The sequence below is a fragment of the Mercenaria mercenaria genome, chromosome 4, assembly GCF_021730395.1.
Source record: "Mercenaria mercenaria strain notata chromosome 4, MADL_Memer_1, whole genome shotgun sequence".
In the NCBI taxonomy this organism is placed as follows: Eukaryota; Metazoa; Mollusca; class Bivalvia; order Venerida; family Veneridae; genus Mercenaria; species Mercenaria mercenaria.
The window spans coordinates 25,551,627-25,576,605 of NC_069364.1; the positions used below are offsets into that span (position 1 = coordinate 25,551,627).

At 34.3% G+C, this 24,979-nt stretch overlaps 1 protein-coding gene across 3 annotated transcripts in view; it reads right to left on the reverse strand.

Annotated features, from left to right (window-relative positions):
* Positions 1 to 414: 414 nt before the first annotated feature.
* The window catches only part of LOC123551210 (uncharacterized), a 39,157-nt gene continuing 14,592 nt past the window's right edge, over positions 415 to 24,979 (reverse strand). For 2 of the 3 annotated variants that reach the window (XM_053540801.1, XM_045339957.2), the window contains exons 2-8: positions 15,107 to 16,652; positions 14,264 to 14,508; positions 13,628 to 13,883; positions 13,091 to 13,270; positions 11,983 to 12,065; positions 10,102 to 10,353; positions 415 to 9,852 (exon numbers count right to left, since the gene is read on the reverse strand). In XM_053540801.1, coding sequence (XP_053396776.1) covers positions 9,802 to 9,852; positions 10,102 to 10,353; positions 11,983 to 12,065; positions 13,091 to 13,270; positions 13,628 to 13,883; positions 14,264 to 14,508; positions 15,107 to 16,625 — 2,586 coding nt within the window. In that variant the 5' untranslated portion in view covers positions 16,626 to 16,652 and the 3' untranslated portion in view covers positions 415 to 9,801. The remainder of the gene's footprint in view (positions 9,853 to 10,101; positions 10,354 to 11,982; positions 12,066 to 13,090; positions 13,271 to 13,627; positions 13,884 to 14,263; positions 14,509 to 15,106; positions 16,653 to 24,979) is intronic. The other variant, XR_008370525.1, reaches the window with a different exon arrangement.

A 24,979-nucleotide genomic window follows, 5' to 3' on the forward strand; every position in this document is an offset into this window, starting at 1 on the left:
TGCAGTTATCTGAGAAAGCCTTTCAGGATTTTTTTTTCTAAATTTCAAATGGCCATAACTCTTAAATAGTAATGTGCAGTACTATCCAATTTCGAATCCCTAACAATGTTGTCGGCATCTGAAAAATAAGGGTCACCATAATTGAGCCGTGCCATGAGAAAACCAACATAGTGTGTTTGCGACCAGCATAGATCCAGACCGGCATGAGTCTTGTCAGGATCCATGCTGTTTGCTTTCAAAGCCTGTTGCAATTAGAGAAACCGTTGGCGAACAGCATGGATCCTGACCAGACTGCAGGCTGGTCTGGATCCATGCTGGTCGCAAACGCACTATGTTGGTTTTCTCATAGCGCGCCTCAATAATGTTCGAGTTTGCATCAGACAGAGGTAAGCTGTCATTGAAAATAAAGTCATCTTAGCATTCAGTATTTTATATTAACAATATCTGTAACAACAGTATGGTATTTGTGACACATAAATACACACAAGTTTCATTTCACATACACAAACATACTGGATGTAAGATGAAAGTTACAATTTTCACAGTGAACATATGATGTCCATGCAAATTACCACTGATATTGTTAGTTACAATGGACAACGGAAAAACTGATCACTTCTGCATGTAAAATATACAGCGCCAACAAAATGAATGCATTGACAGCACATTTTGCATTAAGTATGAAAAATGTAAAAGGAATAGAAAACTTCATATTTTTCATTTTACAATAGCTATCACAACAATATGGTTTTATATATAAATCAAGTTGTTCTTTCTTCATCTACACTGATCCTTGGTGCAAAGTTACAAGAAATTCCAAACAAAACTTATCATCTCGAATTCCAAGGGATAGCCAAAATTCGACTTAAAATGATATTTTATTTTCGGGATGGGACTTCAAAATATCTTTGAGTTAGCCAGAATTGTGAGATAAGCCAGTTCGAGATATTGAGTTTCAACTGTATTTATGTCTATGGTATAATTAAGGTTTAAAAACAACTGATCCAAAAAACACACTGGGAAAAATTATGTTCCCATTTAACACAGAATTCTTAAATAAACAGTACCGTACACAAAGTTCAAATGCGGAAGCAAACAAAACTATTGTTTTTATAATTTTGCATAGCCTAAAGCAGAGAACCTGAGAGATATTCAAACTGAAGAACAAAGTTGCTGAAAAATTTGTTGATTGCTTAAGCTGCTGGCTGACAAAATGCAACATTAACATAACACTGTCACCGAATCTCATGAAAATGGTTCTGAATTACTTCAATGAACGATTTTGTTTTCATTTATTTTGAACATTTTTATCCATTTACAAATTTTAAATAAAATGTTGTTTTTATGCAATTTACACTCCATTTTAAATATCTAAATAGTTCAGAGAGCATAGTAAGAACCTTTAAAGCAGGATTTTTCCAGATTTATATCTATGAATCCTACAAGATTGACAGTACATCTAGTCTACCTCCCCTCAACAATGCATCTGGTATATAACTGTACAGTCTTATTAATTGGGTATAAATTATAAAAAAATTATTTAATAACCCATCAAAAGCTGTCATTTTGTTCTTGTACTCTTATACTGCATATTTAGAATAAAAACATTAAAATATTAAATAGAACAACTTTAAGAAACCCAAAATTCTTAGAAAATGCTAGCAGAAAACAACTGAAAGTGCACTGAAAAATCCGCTATAAAAATGTTTAACCTTTAGCCTGCTAGCGGCAAGTTATTCTGCCTTTGCGACCAGTGCAGACAAAGATCAGTCTGCACAGGCTGATCATGGTCTCCACTGTTCGCTATTCAGTCAGTAAATTTTCAGTAAACACCCCTTCAAATGATAAATGGTACTGCCCAAATTGAATGATGGACCAGTCCATTATAGAAGTTTAGCAGGCTAAAGGTTAAACAGTAATATACACTTATTGAACTGCTTGCCAGTCCTTCGTACAGAGTACAATTTTTTCGACTATTGACCAAAAAGCCATTCAATAAGTGTTTTTATTACATGACATCAGCAATTAAATTTTTCACAACTTCATTTTCAAATTTTTGACAAATCAGCCCAGTAAACATGTGTTGAATATAGGCCAGTCATATAGCACTGTGGACTGGTGATTTATAAAATGTGTCGTGTAATAATGATGAATAATGTTACAATTTGAATATTATGCTGCAATACATAATGTATGGGGGAACTGTGCTGATTATATTGGTGCACTACGCACTATCCCACAACAGAGTACAGGTAATATGGCATTTGATTTTCACTAAAGTATCAAGTACATCTTCCCTGAACAAAACATAACGAGATCTTGTGTAACAAAAATTAGAAAAAAAATGGCAAAATTTAATATGGAGAGAATCAAACAGCAGCAAGCATATGTAGAAATGCTTCATTTGATATAAAGTGATGATAAAAGTGATCAAATCTGTCAAAAAGGTTTGCCCTAAATTGATTAAAAAAAAGATTTAATATACTAATCACTCTAATTAAGGTAGTTCCACATGTTTGATAAATCAAAAGGTCATGGCATAAATGTTATTTATTTAAATAACACTTGGGCCTAGCATACAGAACTGAAAACCAATCTACTGTAAAATCATTTAATTTCGTGGGCATGAAGTTTCGTGGTTTTGGTCAAAACAGCAATTTCGTGGGCATGAAGTTTCGTGGTTTTGGTCAAAACAGCAATTTCGTGGGGATATGAATTTGTAGATTTCAACTTTTTAATATAAAATGAATGGGCATTTTACTTGTTCGTTGGGATTAAATTTCGTGGATTGAATCAACCACGAAAATTAGTCCCCCACCAATATTAATGATTTCACTGTATGCATTCTTGGCCATTTGTGTACAAGTTTATAAAAGTGACAGTGTCGCTATCATTCTTATGCTAATATAAAGCAATGAAAAAGTTGACCCATGATATAAGTCCTTATAATGACTAAAAATCAGCTTGAAAATTTCTGGCCTATTTCATCATAGGCAAATATCTCCAGACATAAGCACAGTCGACATATTCATTTATATCTGACCATATAATAGATTACATATCCATTACAATCACAGTCAAATATCTCCAGACATAAGCACAGTCGACATATTCATTTATATCTGACCATATAATAGATTACATATGCATTACAATCACAGGCAAATATCTCCAGACATAAGCACAGTCGACATATTCATTTATATCTGACCATATAATAGATTACATATACATTACAATCACAGGCAAATATCTCCAGACATAAGCACAATCGACATATTCATTTATATCTGACCATATAATAGATTACATACATATCCATTACAACTATGAGAAGTTTCACCAGAATCTTCATTTACTGTAAGAAAATTTCTTGTTCCGAAAATGTCATAAAAATTGTCATTTTCCCATAGACTTCCATTAAAAAAAATGTGCTTAATTCTAATATATTTTCAAATTAGTGTAGCACAAAAATCACCCCCCCCCCACCACCCCCTTTCCCCTATCTATTATTTCCCAAATTTTCATTAATAAAGTATGTCCTGAACCTTTTCAACACCAAGGTTTAATTAAATTTACATTGTAGAATTGTTTTTTATTATTAACATGAAGAACTACCTTAATGATTATACAGAAATTAAAAAAACAACAAAAAAACAATCATATGATGGATACTAATAGCAGTAAAACTAAATCTGCATCAAAACATGAAAAATGCACCAAAATTTATATATTAACATACTATCAGTAAATTTATATATTAACATACTATCAGTACCTGTAGAGTAAAATTTTAAAAACACACAAAATACAAAATGATGCTTCATTTATTAACATACTATCAGTACCTGTAGAGTAAAATTTTAAAAACACACAAAATACAAAATGATGTTTCATACAACTGTTCTCAAGAGTTTTCTATCAACAGACTACACTAGGTTCTAAAGCTTTAAACCAAAGTTTAGAGACCACTCTCAAATCTTTGGTCATTTGATTGGTAGATTCTGAACTCAATCTTGAAATTGACCAATGGAAAGCCTGCATTCTAAGACTGGTCTCCAAACTCAGGTTTTATAAACTTTGAACCAAATTATTTTTCTTCAAAAATGACTCCAGATAACTTGTCAGATCTTAACGGTGATTATAACAACAAGAGCTGTCCATAAGACAGCCAAGCTCGACTATTCGAAATATTGTCCCAGAAGCAGGAAAATATTACCCAAAAAGGTTAAATATCAAAAGAGTTTTAAGTTCAAAAGGGGGTATAATTTGACCAAAATGCATATCAGTTATGGGACTTGCTGCTATCAACTAGGTTTATAACCCCAAAGACACATGTGAAGTTTCAATTCAATATCTGCATTAGTTTTGGAGATAGAAACTTGCATGTAAAACTTTAACCAGAATTTTCAAAGTCCAAAAGGGGGCATAATTTGCCCAAAATACATGCCAGAGTTATGGGACTCGACCCAGTGAGGTTGGTAATTGATCTAGAAAAAGAAAAAAAATGTTTCAAATCTATATGCCTTTTAGTAATTGCTGTATGTACTTGCACGCAAAACTTTAACCAGGATTTTCTAAGTCCAAAAAGGGGAATAATTTGCTCAAAATACATGTAAGAGTTATGGAACTTGACCCAGTGAGGTTAGTAATTGATCTAGAGAAAGAAAAAATAAGTTTCAAATCTATATGCCTTTTAGAAATAGCTGTATGATCTTGCACGCAAAACTTTAACCAGAATTTTCTAAGTCCGTAAGGGGGCATCATTTAGCCAAAATGAAGGTCAGAGTTAAGGGACTTGCTGCTATCAACTAGTTTTATAACCCCGAAGACACATGTGAAGTTTCAAATCAATATCTGCATTAGTTTTGGAGATAGTAACTTGCATGTAAAACTTTAACCAAAATTTTCTAAGTCCAAAAGGGGGCATAATTTGCTCAAAATACATGTCAGAGTTATGGGACTTGACCCAGAGAGGTTGGTAATTGACCTAGAAAAAGAAAAAATAAGTTTTAAAGCTATATGCCTTTAATTGATGGCTGTATGTACTTGCATGCAAAAACTTAACCAAGGTGTGACGCCGACCCTGACACCGACGCCGGGATGAGTAGAATAGCTAGACTATTCTTTGAATAGTCGAGCTAAAAATGTAACGGATACATCAATTTCTGTTTAAGATAAAACCATCCAGTAAACAGTAAATTTCAATATGTTAGACACTTAGTTAAGGTATAAACTTTAGGAAACAACAGTATGTGTATAAACAATAAACAAATTGAATGTACAAATTATTGTATGGCTTGTTGGTCAGTAGTCAAAAACTATGGCCCGAGGTCTGAAGGACAGAAGGTGAACAGTTTTGACTACTGACCAGCAAAGCCATTCAGTTAAAGTGTTTTATTTCTGGACATCAGATTCCGAAATAAATTTTCATATTTACATTCTTCAAGTTTTGACTTAATCCAACAAAATTTAATCTTGAACTGTAGCACATACTATGGACCTGAGATATATATAAGGAGTCAAGTAATAATATTTTATATACTCTTACAAAATGGAAGAAACCAGCTCTACAACTTAATAATAGAACACCGGTAATAGGCACCAAACAACAGTAAAAAATATACCTCGGCAACCTAATACATGGTCTAATAAAAAATTGCACTTAGACTTCTTTTGCATTGACCTTAATCATTATGCTCTTACAATATGCAAGAATCTACCTCTAACAGTTCAATATGGTTTACAGGAATTAGGAACTAAACAACAGTAAAAAATATGCCTCAACAGCCTAATACATGATCTAATAAGAATTGCACTTTTAGATTGTTAATAATAAAAATCTTCAACTTCCTTAAAAAAACATGTATCTAGTTTTACTAGAAAATCTTTAACATATTAAACAAATAGATATAAACTATGGAATGATTTTTCAAAACAGACATCTTCAAACTTAGCACTTATGCAAAAAAAAAAAGTTTGTACAAAACATAATTTATTATAATTTCAAAACATAACTACAAATTACTAGTGAAAAGATCACTGGGCTTAAAAATCACTCAAGAGGATGTAGTAACAACTGGATAAAATCAATTTATAATTTACTAACATTGCTAAATCAATAATATCTATTATTACATGCTTTTCAGTGAATTATCGAAATAGAGTGAACTAGAGCTATCACTAAAGGTGATGAATGTACCCCCCGCATGCACTGACACAGTACATTGCAATTTGATGCACACAAGATTGCATAATTATGTGGACTGTATGTATATAGACTGTATGTATACAGTATAGTAACAAAAAACAAAGTCCCATAACTATGCAGAATATTTATCTAAAAGAATGTAACATGCACCATGCACACCTAGGGTTGGTACTGATCACTTGTGTGAAGTTTCATTAAATTGTGTGCAAGGGTTTGGTAGATTAGGCACGCACAAGATTGCATATGCAGACTGTATGTACATAGTATGTTAACAAGAAACAAAGTCCCATAACTCTGCAATTTTTGTCGCTGAAAGAACCTAACATGCCCCATGCACAACTACTGGTGTTACTGATCACTTGTGTGAAGTTTCATTAAATTGTGTCAAGGGGATGAGGAGAGATGGTGCGCACAAGATTGTGTCTATGTATATAGTATAGTAACAAAAAAAACAAAGTCCCATAACTCTGCAAAATTTTTTTCTGAAATAATCTAACATGCCCCATGCACAACTACTGTTGGTACTGATCACTTGTGTGAAGTTTCATTAAATTGTGTCAAGGGGATGAGGAGAGATGGTGCGCACAAGACTGTGTCTATGTATATAGTATAGTAACAAAAAAACAAAGTTCCATAACTCTGCAAATTTTTTTTCTAAAAGAACCTAACATGCCCCATGCACAACTACTGTTGGTACTGATCACTTGTGTGAAGTTTCATTAAATTCTGTCAAGGGGATAAGGAGAGATGGTGCGCACAAGATTGCGTCTACGGACAGACGGACGGACAGACAGACGGACAGACAGACAGACAACCTGAAACCAGTATACCCCCCTTTACAACTTTGTTGTCGGGGGGTACAAATATATATATCTGGTATTTCCATAGTGAAAAATATCAAATACATTTTTCACTGTTAAGAAACTATAAAATGTGTAAATTTAGTCAAAACATTAAATAAAAAGAAAATTTGCTTGTTTTAAATGTAAGCTCAAAATATCTTCCTGAATACCATATCAAATATTTTCACTCTTGGTTATGCAACTTGTGAAAATCTTGCATCTGGTGTTCACTCGTGAAAGATATTTCAATCTTAAACTGAAACAAACAGATATCTACAAACAATTACAAAATGGCAGGATAATTTATTAGCTTCCTGAAAATGATTTCAAATGTAAAGATCAACTTCAAGAGTAAAAATCTATCATCACAATGTTACAATATTGAGCTGTTCACCTTGATTACAATATATTTATCACAACAACATTTTTGTTAAGAGTTATTTTGTTAGCAGCAAAAAGTGGAAGAAAAAATCGGCTGTCAGTACTACTTCAAGCAGACATGGCAACCAAGCAGATCTAGAAATTTATTTCTAATATCCAAGTTCAATGTAAATTTTTTACATAGGGTAGATGTAAGAATTTCAAAAAATCAGTTCAAAGACACATTATTTACAAGCAGATCTAAAGACTTATTTCTCATATCCAAGTTCAATGTAAATTTTTGACATAGGGTAGATGTAAGAATTTCAAAAAATCTGTTACAAGACACATTATTTACAGCTTTCAACAAGTAAAAAAATGTTAGCCGCATGTACCCAAGGCACATATATCATGAGGTTTTATTTTAATAGAGTTTTGAAATAGCTTAAAGCCTTTTTTAATCAATCTTGTATAGGAACATGTTTGTAAAAACTGATGATAATTTTAGACTTGTCCAAATACCTACATCAAGGAAAATTAGAACAATAATTCAGTTGTGTTCAAATAAATATATACTTTATTTCCAACTTGACTGGAAAGTATAAATGCATTAAGTCGGAACATGTGTTAAGTGTTGTCAGTTCAACAATGACAAGAAATGGCCGACACAAAATATTTACATAACAAGAGCTGTCCGTAAGACAGCGCTCAACTTTTCTCGGTGCTTGACTCTGAATTAGAGCTTTGCCAGTATTAAAAAAATCCAAGTTAAAAAGGGACATAACTCTGTCAAAATTCAAATCAGAGTTATGGGAATTGTGTCTCCTGGTGTAAACTTTGATAGTAAATAACTATTTTGAGTTTCAAGTCAAAAGCTTTAATAGTAACAGAGATATTTGACTTTATCAAAAATTTTAAAAAAAAATTCTAAGTTAAAATGGGGCATAATTTTGTCAAAATTCAAATCAGAGTTATGGGGATTGTTTCTCCTAGTGTAGACTTTGATGGTAAATAAGTATTTTAAGTTTCAAATCAAAAGCTTTGATAGTAACAGAGACATTTGACTTTATCAAAAACTTTAACCAAAAATTCTAAGTTAAAAAGGGGCATAACTCTGTCAAAATTCAAACCAGAGTTATGGGAATTGTGTCTCCTGGTGTAGACTTTGATAGTAAATAAATATTTTGAGTTTCAAGTCAAAAGCTTTAATAGTAACAGAGATATTTGACTTTATCAAAAATTTTAACAAAAAATTCTAAGTTAAAAAGGGGCATAATTCTGTCAAAATTCAAAACAGAGTTATGGGGATTGTTTCTCCTAGTGTAGACTTTGATGGTAAATAAGTATTTTAAGTTTCAAGTCAATAGCTTTGATAGTAACAGAGATATTTGACTTTATCAAAAGCTTTAACCAAAAATTCTAAGTTAAAAAGGGGCATAATTCTGTCAAAATTCAAACCAGAGTTATGGGAATTGTGTCTCCTGGTGTAGACTTTGATCGTAAATAACTATTTTAAGTTTCAAGTCAATAGCTTTGATAGTAACAGAGATATTTGACTTTATCAAAAACTTTAACCAACGGCGACGCCGACACCGGGGCGAGTACAATAGCTCTACTTTTTCTTCGAAAAGTCCAGCTAAAAATCTGATCTAATCTGCCCTAAAAGTGAGAGAAATGGAAGCTTAGCCATGTCAAACATGAATTTTTGGCAAGTGGAGTAACATGTGGTTGAGTTTCCACCAAAATACATATGAAAATAGACACAACTTTCCAAGTCCTATAGGTGCATACATGTGATTTTATTGAGTATGCACATACTTCTTGAAAGCAATTTTTATTCACAGAATATCAATTAAAATGTTTGCTGTTTACTTTCATTTTACTTCTTTCACAAATTTTCTATCAGACTGTATAATCTATCTTGTTCATAAATCTGAAAATGGTTACCTTCAGATGGTACTGAAAAATTGTACTATAATCTTGGGACAATAGTAACAAGATAGTATGAACATATTAATATAAATGCATAAATTCTTTCCCTTCTCAAACAGCTTCCCATCTTAAGGCTGAGAAAAACTAATACGTATAGATGAGATTGTAAGGTATTAAGTTTGTTCTTTACAACATTTCACAAGTTAACTGTGGAACTATTATATCGTCTTCTTAAATTGTTTCCATATGCAGCAGCTGCATAATTTATCTTCAAATTATGTATCATTTAAAGTCAGTCTTGAATCTGACTACAATCAATTCACAGCAAATTCTGAGATATATGAGTATTCTGCATTTAATGCTAGTGACCCTGATATTAGATGCTAATGGCCAAATGTCCCCATACATCGCAAGTCTGGATCCCGATGAACAATAGCCTACTACATGGCAACACGTTTAGTCTAGCTCTGAATCTGTCTCCGAGTCAGCATCTGATAGCATGCTCTCCTGTAATAATTAATACACATATTATCAATTTCAGTTTGTATATCTGTATGATAATTATTGCTTATTTTCTTTTCTGTTTTTTTTGCATCATTTAGGAGCCTATATTTCAATGGAAAAAACACTGATTTCTCATTTGCGTCCAGACTTCTTTTTGTTTCTATTGAAATGAAATACTTTGAATGTCAAACATGCAATTTCTATACCATACTTAAAGAGAAAAGGTTGGTAGATTATATCTTCACTACCTACCCAACCACCCTGTCCGACAATCCAGTTGGCAAATGTATCCTCAATGTACTTCAAGCTCATTTCTTTGATCTGCAACGCAAGAGCCCCGCTTGCCCCTGCCAACCTCATGGCACGTTTAGTGATATGGAACACCGCAGCAACCTGAGCCCAACCTTGCTCCTGACCGACAGAGTCCTGAACGATATTCTTGAAATGATTGTACGTGACGAGACCCGTAATGTGCAGAGCAGCTTTTTTTGCATTAGCCTCCAACTGAAAAACATAATGTATAGACCTATAAAATCATTCAATTTTGAGGGCAGGAAATTTCATACTTTAGGCAAAGATGGCTATTTCATAGGGATACCAATTTGTGGATTTCAAAGTTTGAAAAAAAAATAGAATTTTACTTATTTATTTGAATTTAATTTCTTGGATTCACACAACCATGAAATTCACATCAGTCCCCCACAAATATTAATGATTTTGTAGCATGTCAACAGATAGCTAAACAATACTCCAGTCTTATCATTGACTCATGTACCTGATTATGAAGTCTGCCAAGTAAGCTCTGACAGTAAAATTCTTTTCCTTGCTATAAGATTAGCATAAATTTTCATTTAAAGGTGATCAATTTACATATTTGGCATTCCAGGTTTCCATGTCTGAAATGCACATAAGTAAATGACAACTTTTTCCCATGAATGAATGATGGTGGATGATTAGCTATGAAGTCATTAAAAACTGTGGACTAAATTTCATGGATTTCTTGACTGCATTAATCAACAAAATTAACCACAAAATTAGATTCTCACAAAATTAAATGATTTCACAGTATTCTGTCCTAGACCTCAAGTTCAGTTTTTGTGTGTTCGGGTTTAATGTGTTTTTCAACAATTTTTCAGTCACATTAACGATGGTGTCTACTTGTAACAGTGAGCACAATGCCAAACTTTATAGTGCTGCCTCACTGGAATGTCACGCTGTAGACACATGGCTTGATACCCCATCCAGTCACATTATACTGACACCGGGCTGACCAGTCCTAGTATTATCCTCTTAATGCTGAGCACCAAGCCAGGAAGCTACTAGTACCCATTTTTTACGTCTTTGGTATGACGCGGCCAGGGATCGAACCCACGACCTCCCGCTCTCGAAGCAGACGCTCTACCACTAGGCTACTGACGCGGTCTTGGACAAGAAGATTTTCAAAGTTTTTCCCTATATAAGTCTATGTAAACCATGTGACCCCCAGGACAGGGTCATATTTGACCCTAGGGGAATAATTTGAACAATGTTAACAGAGGACCACTAGATGATGTCACATACAAAATATCAAAGCCCTAGGCCCTGTGGTTTTGGACAAGAAGTGTTTCAAAGTTTTTCCCCTATATAAATCTATGTAATTATAAAAATAAACAAAGGGCCATAACTCACTCAAAAATTGTTGAACTAGTCTGATTTTCAGGGCGACACAACTAGGGTACCAATACATCATTCTGACAAAGTTTGGTCAAAATTCCCCCAGTAGTTTCTGAGGAGATGCAATAACGAGAAAGTGTTAACAGATGGACAGACGACGGACCACAGACGCAGAGTGATTTGAATAGCCCACCATCTGATGATGGTGGGCTAAAAATTGAAGTGAATAAAATAATTCGACATTAGGCTTCTGGTACAGCAAAATACTACTGTACCACCTTGTATGATGCCCTGGTCTTGCTTAAACTGATGCAAATTCACAGCCCTACAAATTACCTGTGATACAGCTGGAGAATATCTGATCTTATTTTTCACTTTAAAGGCACACTTAATCACTTTCATGTAAACATATTACGTCGGTGTTTGCTAAATAAGAATGGAGGACATTTCTGAAGATGCTGCAAAACAACAATTGCTTACCATGGCATCCATATCATCAGCAACTTTCCTTAATTCATCTCTCAACTCAATTTCTAATGGTGTCAAAGTGGTTTTTGTAAATTCTGAAGAAAAAAAGATATGTTCATTTCAACAACTGTTTTGACTATGAAACATAGCCATCCTCTCAAAACTTGTACAACTGAATTATAAATATTCTAGGACAATTATTCAAAATCATAGTAAGTGTAAATATTCTAGGACAATCATTCAAAAGCATAATAAGTGTAAAAATTCTAGGACAATTACTCCAAGGCATAGTAAGTGTATATATTCTTGGAAAATTAATTAAAAGCATAGTAAATGTATATATTATAGGAAAATTATTCAAAAGCATAGTACCAGTAAGTGTAAACAAAGTGTAAACTTCCAAGAAAACTATTCAAAAGCATAAAGTGTAAATATTACAATTATTCAAAAGCACAGTAAATGTAAATATTCTAGGACAATTTCCTAGCCAAAAAATATGATCAGAGTAGCAAATCAAAAGTATTTTTTCTAAAAGGTATGAATATTCTTCCATACTTATTTTAACTCGTAATCAAAACAAGCCTCTAGATTTAGGTCAATTTTTCTTGAAAATTTCAGAAGTTATTCTTAGTTTGTTAGCAACTTTAAATAAAAAGTACAAAAAGTAATTCTTTTGAGTTCTAGGCAGTTATTAACTATGGAAACATGAACATGAAAGTCTTATGAGCATAAGTCATGCTTTTGAAATCTGATGTACTGAAACTGAAATTTAACCTTAACTTAAATAATTCACATAGTATTACATAAACATTGATTTCTATGATTAGAAATTCTATAAAATTAAGTTTCAAAAATATGATAGTCTGAGGTTAATCTAGAGACAAGTCCAATACACTGAGAAATCATTTAATTTTGTGGGCATCAACTCTCATGGTTAAACAACTATTTCAAGGGGATATGAATTCGTGAACTGGCACAACTATGAAATCCATGAAAATTAGTTTCTCACGAATATTAATGAATTTAAAATCATTAACATCGAAATCAAGCAGTAGTCTGGAATATTTTTAGCTAGACAAGAGATATTTCAAAATAGCATTTAATAAATTTTATGCAGTACCTTGTTCAGGACTGGATTTCTGATCGTCAGTCAGCTTGGATCGTGGACTTGCTGAAGCGCTTCTAGAATCCTCTCTCTCTGACATGAGATTATCTCCTATAGATGCCAGTCTACTTGCTATTTTACCATACAATTCTTCTTTTTCCTCTTCGTTCATTTCATCCAATCCTTTTTTAGCACCTAACAATAATGTCAATATTTTTATAACTGCCTAGTGACACATGCAAACAGGGCACACACTGTAAGTCAACTTCTGTGCTCTTTGCAACTATGTTACTGAATTGGCAAAATTTACAACACCTGCTTTTTTTTCACTGAAAATTCATTTTTAAACTTCAAATATCTCGGAAAAAGTTCATTCTAATGTGTCCTGAAGTAACCATTTAAACTTTTACGATAAAGCTCAATATCTATTAAAACTTTTACAGTGAAGTTCAATGAAATTAGTCATGCAGTAATACTTTGATCTGCTATCTAAAAGCCTTTCATAATTTTTCATAAATATTTCTAATGTGACAGCCTTCAAAACTGTCTTACCTCCCTCAGACTCTTCAGCAACTTCCATATGTTCACGATGAGTAACGTCTCGTATAACTCTTCTACGACCATGATCGTCTATCACTCGCTCACGTACATCTTCCTCCTGAAGGAAAGAGAAGGACTTGTTCTTCGGTAATTCATTGCCGTCAGCATCAAAGTACAGTCTTTCTATCATTTGTCCGCTATGATCAACAATATCAAGGTGACTGGAATGACGTCTTATGTCCTTTTCTTGTTCTTCTCTACACACAACCTGATTTCAAATTTGTTGTAAAAGCGATACATTGATATTCTGACTGACTAGGAATAAAGAAACCAAGATTTATACAAGCATTACTAGGATTCTGGCAAAGTGTACATATGTACGGACATAAATTCAGGCTTTTTATTACTATATACAAGGGAAAATTTATTTAAACATTTCCTAACCAATGGAAATGGAATAGACTGATGATACATGTTATTATATGCCCTACATAAGCTCTCCCATGAAGCATCCTATCAGTAGAAAGCACAGAATACATGCCTTCACTCTAGTGTTACTATTTATATGTACTGCAAAAATACAAATGTAAAATGTATCATCATGCATGCCCTGAATGCGTATGTCAGAAGATACTAAGAACAACTAACCTGAGTTGCAGTTGTATGCCTAATACCAGGATGTAGTTCTTGACTGTCAACATTGGAAAACTCAAATCCTCGTCTATTTGTATACATTTTCAAGTTAGCATCGTCCGTTTCATCCAGTCCAAGTTGTGTTGGCCTAGTATGCTGAGCTCTGCCAGGAACCGATGTTGCACGAGAATATTTTGAACTGCTTTCATTGCCCTCACCATAATCAGCTTCATCTCTCCCAAAATGTGCTGACTTTGATTCTGTCAAAGTAACAAAAGCATGAAATGTATCAATACAGGAGAGTGGTGGTGAAGTGAATTTGTATCACTAAGTTGGTGAATCCACCAAAAGATCACAGATTTAAACCATTCGTGAGTTTATGTTCTTAACTTGTCATAAGACCAGCTTAAGATCTTTTTCCAAAGCAAAAAGCTTTCAGTACTATCAAATGATTTCTACTAGTTGTTATGTGCACTAAACCAGGGTTTCAATCTGACTGAGCCAGAATTTCGAACTTCCACCGAAGATATAAACATGACGGTAACTTTGAACATAGTTCAACAAAAACTTTAGAAGATTAAGTGACTGACATGCATGAAAACACTGATATAGAAAATAATTTTACAACAGTTTGAAATACAACAATTGATCATTTTTAAAAACAATCTGACAACACAAAAAACAGTTGATTGAAGTTATATTAAATCTGGGTTCTCCAGCCAGTGTCATTCTTGTTACATTAATGAATCTAACAATCAAATCAATAAACTGTCCATGAAAATGATATCTTTGACAATATGATCCACTTACAGTTATATAAATAAACTTATATAAATCAAAGCTTTTTAAAATGTGTACCTTTAATGCTATGTTTCTTCCCTTTATCACGTGACGTGAATCGTCGCAGCTTTCCAAATATACTGCCATCCTGTCCTGAACTCTCTTTCATTTTCCAGTGTTTTTCTGTATGTTTTACCTCTTTCCTGTCTATACTGTCGACAGTCTCTGAGACTTCTTCACTGCGTATAACAGTCCTTCCATCTTCTCCGCTATGTGTTTGGTGTATACGTTTATTTTTCTGAATATGCCTCTCTTCAAGAATTTTCCTATCATCGTCAGGTACATAATTATCAGCCACATCCATTGCTTCGTGCTTTTCCTTACTATGTTTTTTATGTTTCTTCTTAGGTTTTGTTCTTTTTTCATCTACACCTCCTTCATATCCATCTTCATCATCAAAGTCCATTTCATCGTGGTAGCTTGCTTTATTCTTCTTCTGCCTAAAGAAAATTTGCATTCTTTGCTGTGCCTTTTTAAACATGGATTTTTTCTTTCTTCCGTGATTATGGAGATTACCGGCACTGTCTGTGTCACTCGATGAGCTCCATCCGGACTTTTTCTTTTTGTCCTGTTTAACGTAAGACTGTTTTGTTGGAGATCCATAACTTGTTTCACCATCAGTAACAGGAGTGGCAGAACGACTGTGGGAACAAGGTGGGCTCGGAAGGTTCAGTGCGTCTAGTGCCGATGGCGGCACCGGCTTTTTCGGAGGTGAATGTCGCCTTTCTAAACTGTTGAATGTACCTAAAGAATCACTTGAGCAAAGTATACTGGAATCGGTTGGTTTTCCCGTATAAGGCACTGGATGCAGTAAAGAAGCGCTTCCATTAGAACTATTTTCGGACGGTGTATGTGGGGTACCAGGAGGAGCTGGGGGTGTAGGCTGAATAAACCCCGGTAACCTTCTGCTGGGACGTTGTCGCCATTCGTCCTCCTCCTGAGTATGAGGTGCAGATCTTGACTTTTCATGGTGAATTGGCAATCCTGCTGGAGCATCAACTCTCTGAAGTTCTACAAAACTGTCATGAGGCAGACTTTCGGACTTTTTAAGTTCAGTATCACTTTCATCCGCATATGGAATAGAATTTTCGCGTAAAATATTACTACTAGATGCTAAATAACTAGAACTTTCGCCACTAGGAGTTGTATTCTCCGTAACACTGACTTCAACAATTCTCTGATATTCTGGCGAGCTTGTCTGAATAGCTTGCTGGGAAAGTTGCTCTTGTAAAAACTCTTCTAGAATTTTAGCCGCCTCGGCTCTAACATCAGATATTGTTAATTTCTTTTTCCCTCTTCTTCTACCATGCCTACGCTTATTTTTTAAAAAATCGTCAAGTTTACGCTCTTTCTGACTTCTACTCAAATTACTGGCATCTGCAGAATTCTGTCTATTTTGACTAAATTTTTCCTGAGAATTCTGAACTATTCTATCTCTTGAGGGATTTGGACTTTGTCTTTCCTTTAGAAATTTACCAAGGTCAAGCTTGTCACCATTTACAATTTCTTCATTTTCTGTGTTGAGAGATGATGCCATCTTTGTGCTTAAGGCAAAAATTAAGAGCTTAAATAGAGAAAAACACAAGAAATTACAAAATTGACAGTTAAACATTCAAGTTATAGCAAGAATATCTTTCATTTCAACTTTAACAATTTATTTAATATGAACAATGTAACAATAACACACTTCAGATTTCATGTTTAAGGCATTCATTTTGAGACCTGTCTCCTGATGCAAGATTATGTCATTTATAATACATGTAAAATGCTCAAATCAGTCACGGAGTACATGCAGTTTAAATGTATCACATTTCTATCTACTTGCAGTAAAGTTGCAGACTGAATTTCTTGTAAGGTTGATGTCTATTGTTTGTTGGGGTTTTTTTTTGGTCAGCTATTCCTTGACACAGCATGTATAACAGAATCAGTGTGTAGGGACTTTAAACAGCAGCAATTTCCTTGGTTTCAAGGTAATCTCTTTTAACACAGACATCTTTAAATGGTGTGAAAATTCAAAATGAAACAAGAGCTCGTAGAACACAAAATGCCCCCCTTGATGCATTCAGTAATTGCACAAGGAACAGAAATTATTTGTTCACTGTACACAAAAGTTATACTGTTCTGGGTCAATGTGACCTTGACCTTTGACCAACTGACCTCAAAATCAATAGGTGTCATCTGCTGGTCATGATCAACCTCCCGATTTAGTTTCATGAACCTAGGCCCAAGCAATCTCAAGTTATCGTCCGGAAACTGTATAACTGTTCTGGGTCACTGTGACCTTGAACTCTGGCCTATTGACCTCAAAATCAATATAGGTCATCTGCTGGTCATGACCAACACACCTATCAATTTTCAGGATCCTAGGCCCAAGCGTTCTTGAGTTATTATCCGGAAACCATTTAACTGTTCTGGGTCACTGTGACCTTGACCTTTGACCTACTAACCTCAAATTCAATAGAGGTCATCTGCTGGTCATGACCAACCTCTTTATCAACTTTCATGATCCTAGACTCAAGCATTCTTGAGTTATCATCCGGAAATTGTTTAACTGTTCTGTCTCACTGCGACCTTGATCTTTGACCTACTTATCTCAAAATCAATAGGGGTCATCTGCTGGTTATGACCAACCTCCCTATCAACTTTCATGATCCTAGGCTTAAGCGTTCTTGAGTTATCATCCAGAAACGGATTGGTCTACATACCGCCCGGCATACAGACTGTCAAAACATCCCCCTTTTTATGGTCATAACATCCCCCTTTAATTAAAAAATTACCTTGTCAAAACACCCCCACTAAAAAAAATATGTGTACATAGTGCTAATATGTTGTATTACTATTATGGTTTTGTTACATGATTATTTAATGACTTTACAGGTCCCTCTGCCAATGGAATTGCTCCATTTCGTTCAAATCTGGCCATTCTATTTCACATACAGTTGTCACATTAAATGTATGTATTAAATAAATTTATTTGTTAAATGTTACAATTTAACAGACTCTGCCCAATAACGCCGTGGCCAACTGTAAGATGGTTATAAGTTGAATACAACAGTTTTAACATATTAATTTCTCGCTTCGCTAACGCTCACTCGAAATTAATATCTTAAAACCGCTGTATTCAACTTATAACCTAAACACTTTGTGAAAAAAGGAAAAGTTTAGAACTGTTATTTTTTAATAAAATTAGATGATTAAAATAACTGTTTGCCCTTTTTATTGTAAAGCACATGTTCTACAGTCTTAATTCTTCCATTAAAATTCTTAAATAATTTTGTTAAACAGACTTAACATTTTTGGATGTGAAATTCCGAATATATTATAGCGCTAACTCAAAGATTTGTAAAAATGCTTGGTTTATCCAAAATTAAAGAAAATGTCTTAGACATTCTTTTTGGCTTTTTACAAATTCATTCCTCAGCTTTCGACCTCTAGTTCCAAATTTCACATATACTTTTCACTGACCTTTTCCCAATTTTAAAATTTCCCTGACCAATTAAAAATTCCAAGAATTTTCTGACCTTGAACATTTTTTCCCTGACTTTTCCCTTGTAACTTTAGTTAAATACAAAGAATGAAATTCAAGGTATTCAAGTACACAATAATTTATACTCCTAACCCACTCACAATCTTTTAACCTTTACCCTGCTAAATTTCTAAAATGGATTGATCCATCATTCAATTTGGGCAGTACCACTTGTTTATCAAAGGGCATTCTCATCCATCAGATGTTCGCCAAAATCCCGAGACGGGGAACCACGGTAGACCTCTGGTATGCGAGAATGATCAAAGGGGTGTTCACTGAAAATTTACTGACTGAATAGCGAACAGTGCAGACATAAGTCTTGGTCAGCACTGGTCGTAAACGCAGAATCACTTGCCGCCAGCAGGCTAAAGGTTAAGTACCCCCCGTTAAACTGATTATAATTCCTAAGTATCCTTCTTCTGTATGTATTTCTAGAATTTATTTTCAGTAGGTCTTAGCTGTTACATGATAGTACAAACTACCAGTGTACTTTATGATGTATACTGCCTGTGAGATCCAGCTTTATACTAAATATGTTAGTATATATATATATGTTTATATCTAAATATATAACAAGTTAGGAATGAGACACAGGGACCAAACTGACATCCTTTGCTTTTTGCAGGCAGAAAATATTATTTTCAAAGGTGAAACCTATCATAGCATGGGGCAGATAGTAAGTAAATGTTATTTATAACAGACTTGATTTGTATTGGCATATCACGTTCTTGATGAAAAAGAACTTCTTGACAAATATTTCTTCTGAATTTTATAAGCAGACTTTTTCCCATCCAAAAATGATATAAGATCTTGGGATCAAGATTAGAGATCAATTCTATTTCAGGAATTCAAAGTATGTGTAAAAAAAAATTTAAAATATAACCAATAATTCTGTCAAACTGTACAGGGATCATCCTACAAGGCGATTTGAGCGATATCGTCGCTTTAAACTCGGCCACTTCGCCTAATTATCGCCTCCGGGCGAAGTCCAAATCGCCAAGTTTTTCAGCAAGTAAAACATATCATTTTTTAAAATATAATTTAATTCTATTAGTTACTTGTGAGTACCATTTTTCATGTGTATCTTGGATCTTTAACGGCTACCCTGAGCACTATTTACAAACCAATCCACAGCACAATCAGTTTAGGACAAGTCGAAAGAATGTAATTTAGAAAAAGGCGTTAACTATCCAAGAAGTTGTTTTGTAAATATAAGAAGTAAGATTGAACAAGTGATTTTGTCTAGAAACAGTAATAATGTTATGATGTGATTTTGTATAATAATAATTGTGACTGTTGTTAACTGTTTTAAAATAAATCTATTATAATGTTCCAATTGATTTATGTAAACTGCGGAAAATGATAAAATGATATGTTGTTTTCTCACTGTATTGTATTATTATATTGAATATAAACATAAGTATAATGTTTAATGATTAATAAAGTTCATTTTCGTATTTGTATCACCAAATGTTAATCAGGGTTTTCCCGGATGCAGGTTTTCTGCGTCCCTGACGCGCTTTTACTGCTTTGAACTCGCAATTTTTAGTGCCTCTGCGTCCACTGGACCCGCAAAATTGGTCACGAAACTCATTTGCACTGAAGTTTCCTTTGCGCAGATACCCATGTAAAATCATAACAAGAGGACCATGATGGTCCTGAATCGCTCACCTCTTCCCACATGACCCAGTTGATAAACATTCAGACCAACTTTCATACAGATCCCATGAAAAATATGGCCTCTAGAGAGGTCACAACGTTTTTTCATTATTTGACCTACTGACCTACTGACCTACTTTTTGAAGGCACGTGACCCACTTTCAAACTTGACCTAGATATCATCAAGATGAACATTTTGACCAAGTTTCATGAAGATCCATTCACAAATATGGCCTCTAGAGATGTCACAAGGTTTTTCTATTTTTAGACCTACTGACCTAGTTTTTGACTGTACATGACCTTGTTTCGAACTTGACCTAGATATCATCAAGATGAACATTCAGACCAACTTTCATACAGATCCCATGAAAAATATGGCCTTTAGAGAGGTCACAAGGTTTTTCTATTATTTGACCTACTGACCTAGTTTTTGATGGCACGTGACCCACTTTCGAACTTGACCTAGATATCATCAAGATGAACATTCAGACCAACTTTCATACAGATCCCATGAAAAATATAGCCTCTAGAGAGGTCACAAGGTTTTTCTATTATTTGACCTACTGACCTAGTTTTTGATGGCACGTGAGCCACTTTCGAACTTGACCTAGCTATCATCAAGGTGAACATTCTGACCAATTTTCATGAAGATCTCATGAAATATATGGCCTCTAGAGAGGTCACAAGGTTTTTCTATTTTTAGACCTACTGACCTAGTTTTTGACCGCACGTGACCCAGTTTCGAACTTGACCTAGATATCATCAAGATGAACATTCAGACCAACTTTCATACAGCTCCCATGAAAAATATGGCCTTTAGAGAGGTCACAAGGTTTTTCTATTATTTGACCTACTGACCTAGTTTTTGATGGCACGTGACCCAGTTTCGAACTTGACCTAGATATCATCAAGGTGAAAGTTCTGACCAATTTTCATGAAGATCTTGTGAAATATATGGCCTCTAGAGAGGTCACAAGGTTTTTCTATTTTTAGATCTACTGACCTAGTTTTTGATGGCACGTGACCCAGTTTCGAACTTGACCTAGATATAATCAAGGTGAACATTCTGACCAATTTTCATGAAGATCTTTTGAAATATATGGCCTCTAGAGAGGTCACAAGGTTTTTCTATTTTTAGACCTACTGACCTAGTTTTTGATGGCACGTGACCCAGTTTCGAACTTGACCTAGATATCATCAAGATGAACATTCTGACCAACTTTCATAAAGATCCCACAAAAAATGTGACCTCTAGAGTGGTCACAAGCAAAAGTTTACGGACGGACGTATGGACGGACGACGGACGCTGCGTGATCACAAAAGCTCACCTTGTCACTATGTGACAGGTGAGCTAAAAATGCGCAGTTTTTTTACCACCGGGACCACCCCCCGAGTCGTGGGTCCGTATTAAACATAGGTATAGACGATTTTCCAACTTAAAAACAAGTTTTGTTACTGATGTTCGCCATTTTGGTAAAGGGAAACTACTCTCCGCGCTAACTGTCACTGCTAAAATCTTAAGATCGCCGTTACGTTCCGTAAAAGATCGAATGGTTTATTTTTCTTTCAAACAAAATTAATTTCATATAAATTTAAAAGTATTTTGATGAAAAAAATATTAATAAATACAAAAATTATGATACTAATTAAGGACTGAGTATTATCTTTAACCGAGATCAAGCTGTGAACAACATAATTGACATGAGGTGACACGTTAATTGCCGGTAATTACTGGCTATTTGATCATAACAAAAAGACTATCACATCTTTTGTTATCGGTCAGAATTGGGAAGCTCATGCCATTTTTAAAGATACCATACCGAAATATTGAATCAGCTGCTATCTAAATTAAAAAGATACAAGTTCATTCGGTTTTAGGGTAAATTTTTATAGTAATAATTATAATGACCATTTCCAAGATCAGTAATTTGTGGACCCCCAAAAATTATTAGGGACCCTTAAATTAGCATCCATGGACTCCCAAATAAACAAGAGCTGTCACAGGAGACAGCGTGCTCGACTATTTCGATGCTGGATAGTGAAACTGGGCACATATGAGGAAACTAGAGCTGTCACTGGAGTGTTTAATGACTCCAATTGTGGTTGAAGATATTGCACAATAGCCTGAGTCTATGTCAAAAATATCAACTTAAAGTAATAAGAGAGGTAAAGATAAAATGTATCAAAACACTATATAAGTATATCCTAAGCAAAAAGGGGCATAATTCATTAAATATTGGTGACAGAGTTGTGCAGCTTGTGTCATATAGTGTGGGTGATGATGTTGAACAACTATTTTAAGTTTGAATCAAATCCATTCAGTAATAACAGAGACAGAGTGAAAGTGCATCAAAACTTTAACCTAACATTCTAAGTAAAAAGGGGGAATAATTAATAAAAAAGTGGTGCCAGAGTTATGCACCTTGCTTCATATGGCGTGGGTGATGATGCTGAACAACTATTTTAAGTTTGAATCAAATCCATTCAGTAATAACAGAGACAGAGTGAAAATGCGTCAAAACTTTGACCTAAAATTCTAAGTAAAAAGGGGAAATAATTCATGAAAAATTGGTCCGAGAGTTATGCACCTTGCATCATATGATAAGGGTAATGATGTTGAACAATTGTTTAAGTTTGAATCAGATCCATTCAGTAATAACAGAGATAGAGTGAAAGTGCATAAAACTTTAACCTGAAATTCTAAGTAAAAAGGGGAATAATTCATGAAAAATTGTGCCAGAGTTATGCATCTTGTGTCATATGATGTGGGTGATGATGCTGAACAACTATTTTAAGTTTGAATCAAATCCATTCAGTAATAACAGAGGTAGAGTGAAAGTGCACCAAAACTTTAACCTGAAATTCTAAGTAAAAAGGGGGAATAATTCATGAAAAAATGGTGCCAGAGTTATGCACCTTGTGTCATATGATGTGAGTGATGATGCTTAACAACTATTTTAAGTTTGAATCAAATCCATTCAGTAATAACAGAGATAGAGTGAAAGTGCATCAAAACTTTAACCTGAAAATCTAAGTGAAAAGGGGGGATAATTCATGAAATATTGGTGCCAGAGTTATGGCCCTTGTGTCAGATGATGTGGATGATGATGAGGAATAAGTATTGCAAGTTTGAATCAAATCCATCAAGTAATTACAGAGATATGTTGAAAAAACTTTAACCAAGGTGGGGACGCGGAAAGACGCCGACGCCGGGGCGAGTAGGATAGCTCTCCTTATACTTCGTATAGTCGAGCTAAAAACCCGAGGGAAAGCCCTGGCTAATTGTGCTGTTCTGGCTGAGAAAAAGATAATCCATTCTCAAATGTTCACACTTTAAAAGAATAAAACTGGTGATTAATGGGCTTATGACACCTGATACTAGTAATAGGGGATGAAAATCCCCGAGACGGTAACGTCCGTATATAGTTATTCGTCTTTGTTGTTTGCATATACTGAGGCAATTTTTTCGATGTTTTCCGGTTCCGGTTTACGTACACGTCGCAGACTGGTTGTCTGCATGAACATCCAAGCACCCCGAATCAGTCACAGAAATTCGTAAACTGCGCCAACATTGTTCTTTTACTTCCTTTTCGTAATGAAAACTGTACATGCAACTGAAAAAACACTTTTAAAACAGGAAGGAAGTGTAAAGGCTGTCAAGTTTCTGCTTGGAGTGCAAAACAAACAAAAAATCCTAAAGCCAGTGCGAGAACGCGGTGAATGACGTCATCGTCACGGCTTCCCGTAAATTTTGCAAAGAATGATATTGCTGAAAGAGGTATGATGACACTAAATGTAAACTGTTAGAGCGAAGTTTCACTCAAGTTCTTTTGATTATTGAATATTTCGTTGTAAGTGGATATATAAAAGATAAAGGCAGTGGCTAGTGAACCGCCACCGGTGCAGCAGACCCGAGGTCTAGTGCACCGTCACCGGTGCAGCAGACCTGAGGTCTAGTGCACCGTCATTTTTGTTATATATAAAATATAGCTTTTCTTTGAATTATAATTATAACTTATTGTCACCAGTTATATGTATGATCATTATTAGAAGAATGAAGTAAGATGATTCTAATTTAAATAAACCTTGACTTACCTTTTAATTTACCGATACAGTATACCGATTAAAAACATTGTGCCGCTATCAGATATGTTCTATTAATATAAAGTTTATTATGGCGGAATGATTCTTAAGAAGAACGTTCGGTTATGACAGAATGAGTTTCATTGAAAGAAATAATTAATTTTTAATTTTCATAAATAGCATACTAGTATATTTATGTCCATTTAAGATTAGCTATTGTCTGTATCTGGATACATCAAAATTGAAATCCGAACTTAATTTTAGATTCACTATCTCATGATCAGAGCTGCCAATACAAAAGACAAACACGTCCAAGCTAATTATTAAATAACTTTAACAAGCTACCAACAAAGCCTACATTTGTAGACCTCCATTTTCACAGTTTTTATCATAGATTTCGTAAGATGTAGCTTTTTTTAATTAATAATGTAACAAATATTGAAATCATAATAGTTTTCACCGTAAATGTACATTATAAAATATTTGCTTGCATCATGTCAACATTTCCGAATTTCAGGTTTCATGAAGAGTTAATTGTCAATTGTCACTGACATAATAAATCTGAAATTAAGATCGAATTTCAATTTTGATATACGTACATATATATCCAAATGCAGACAATA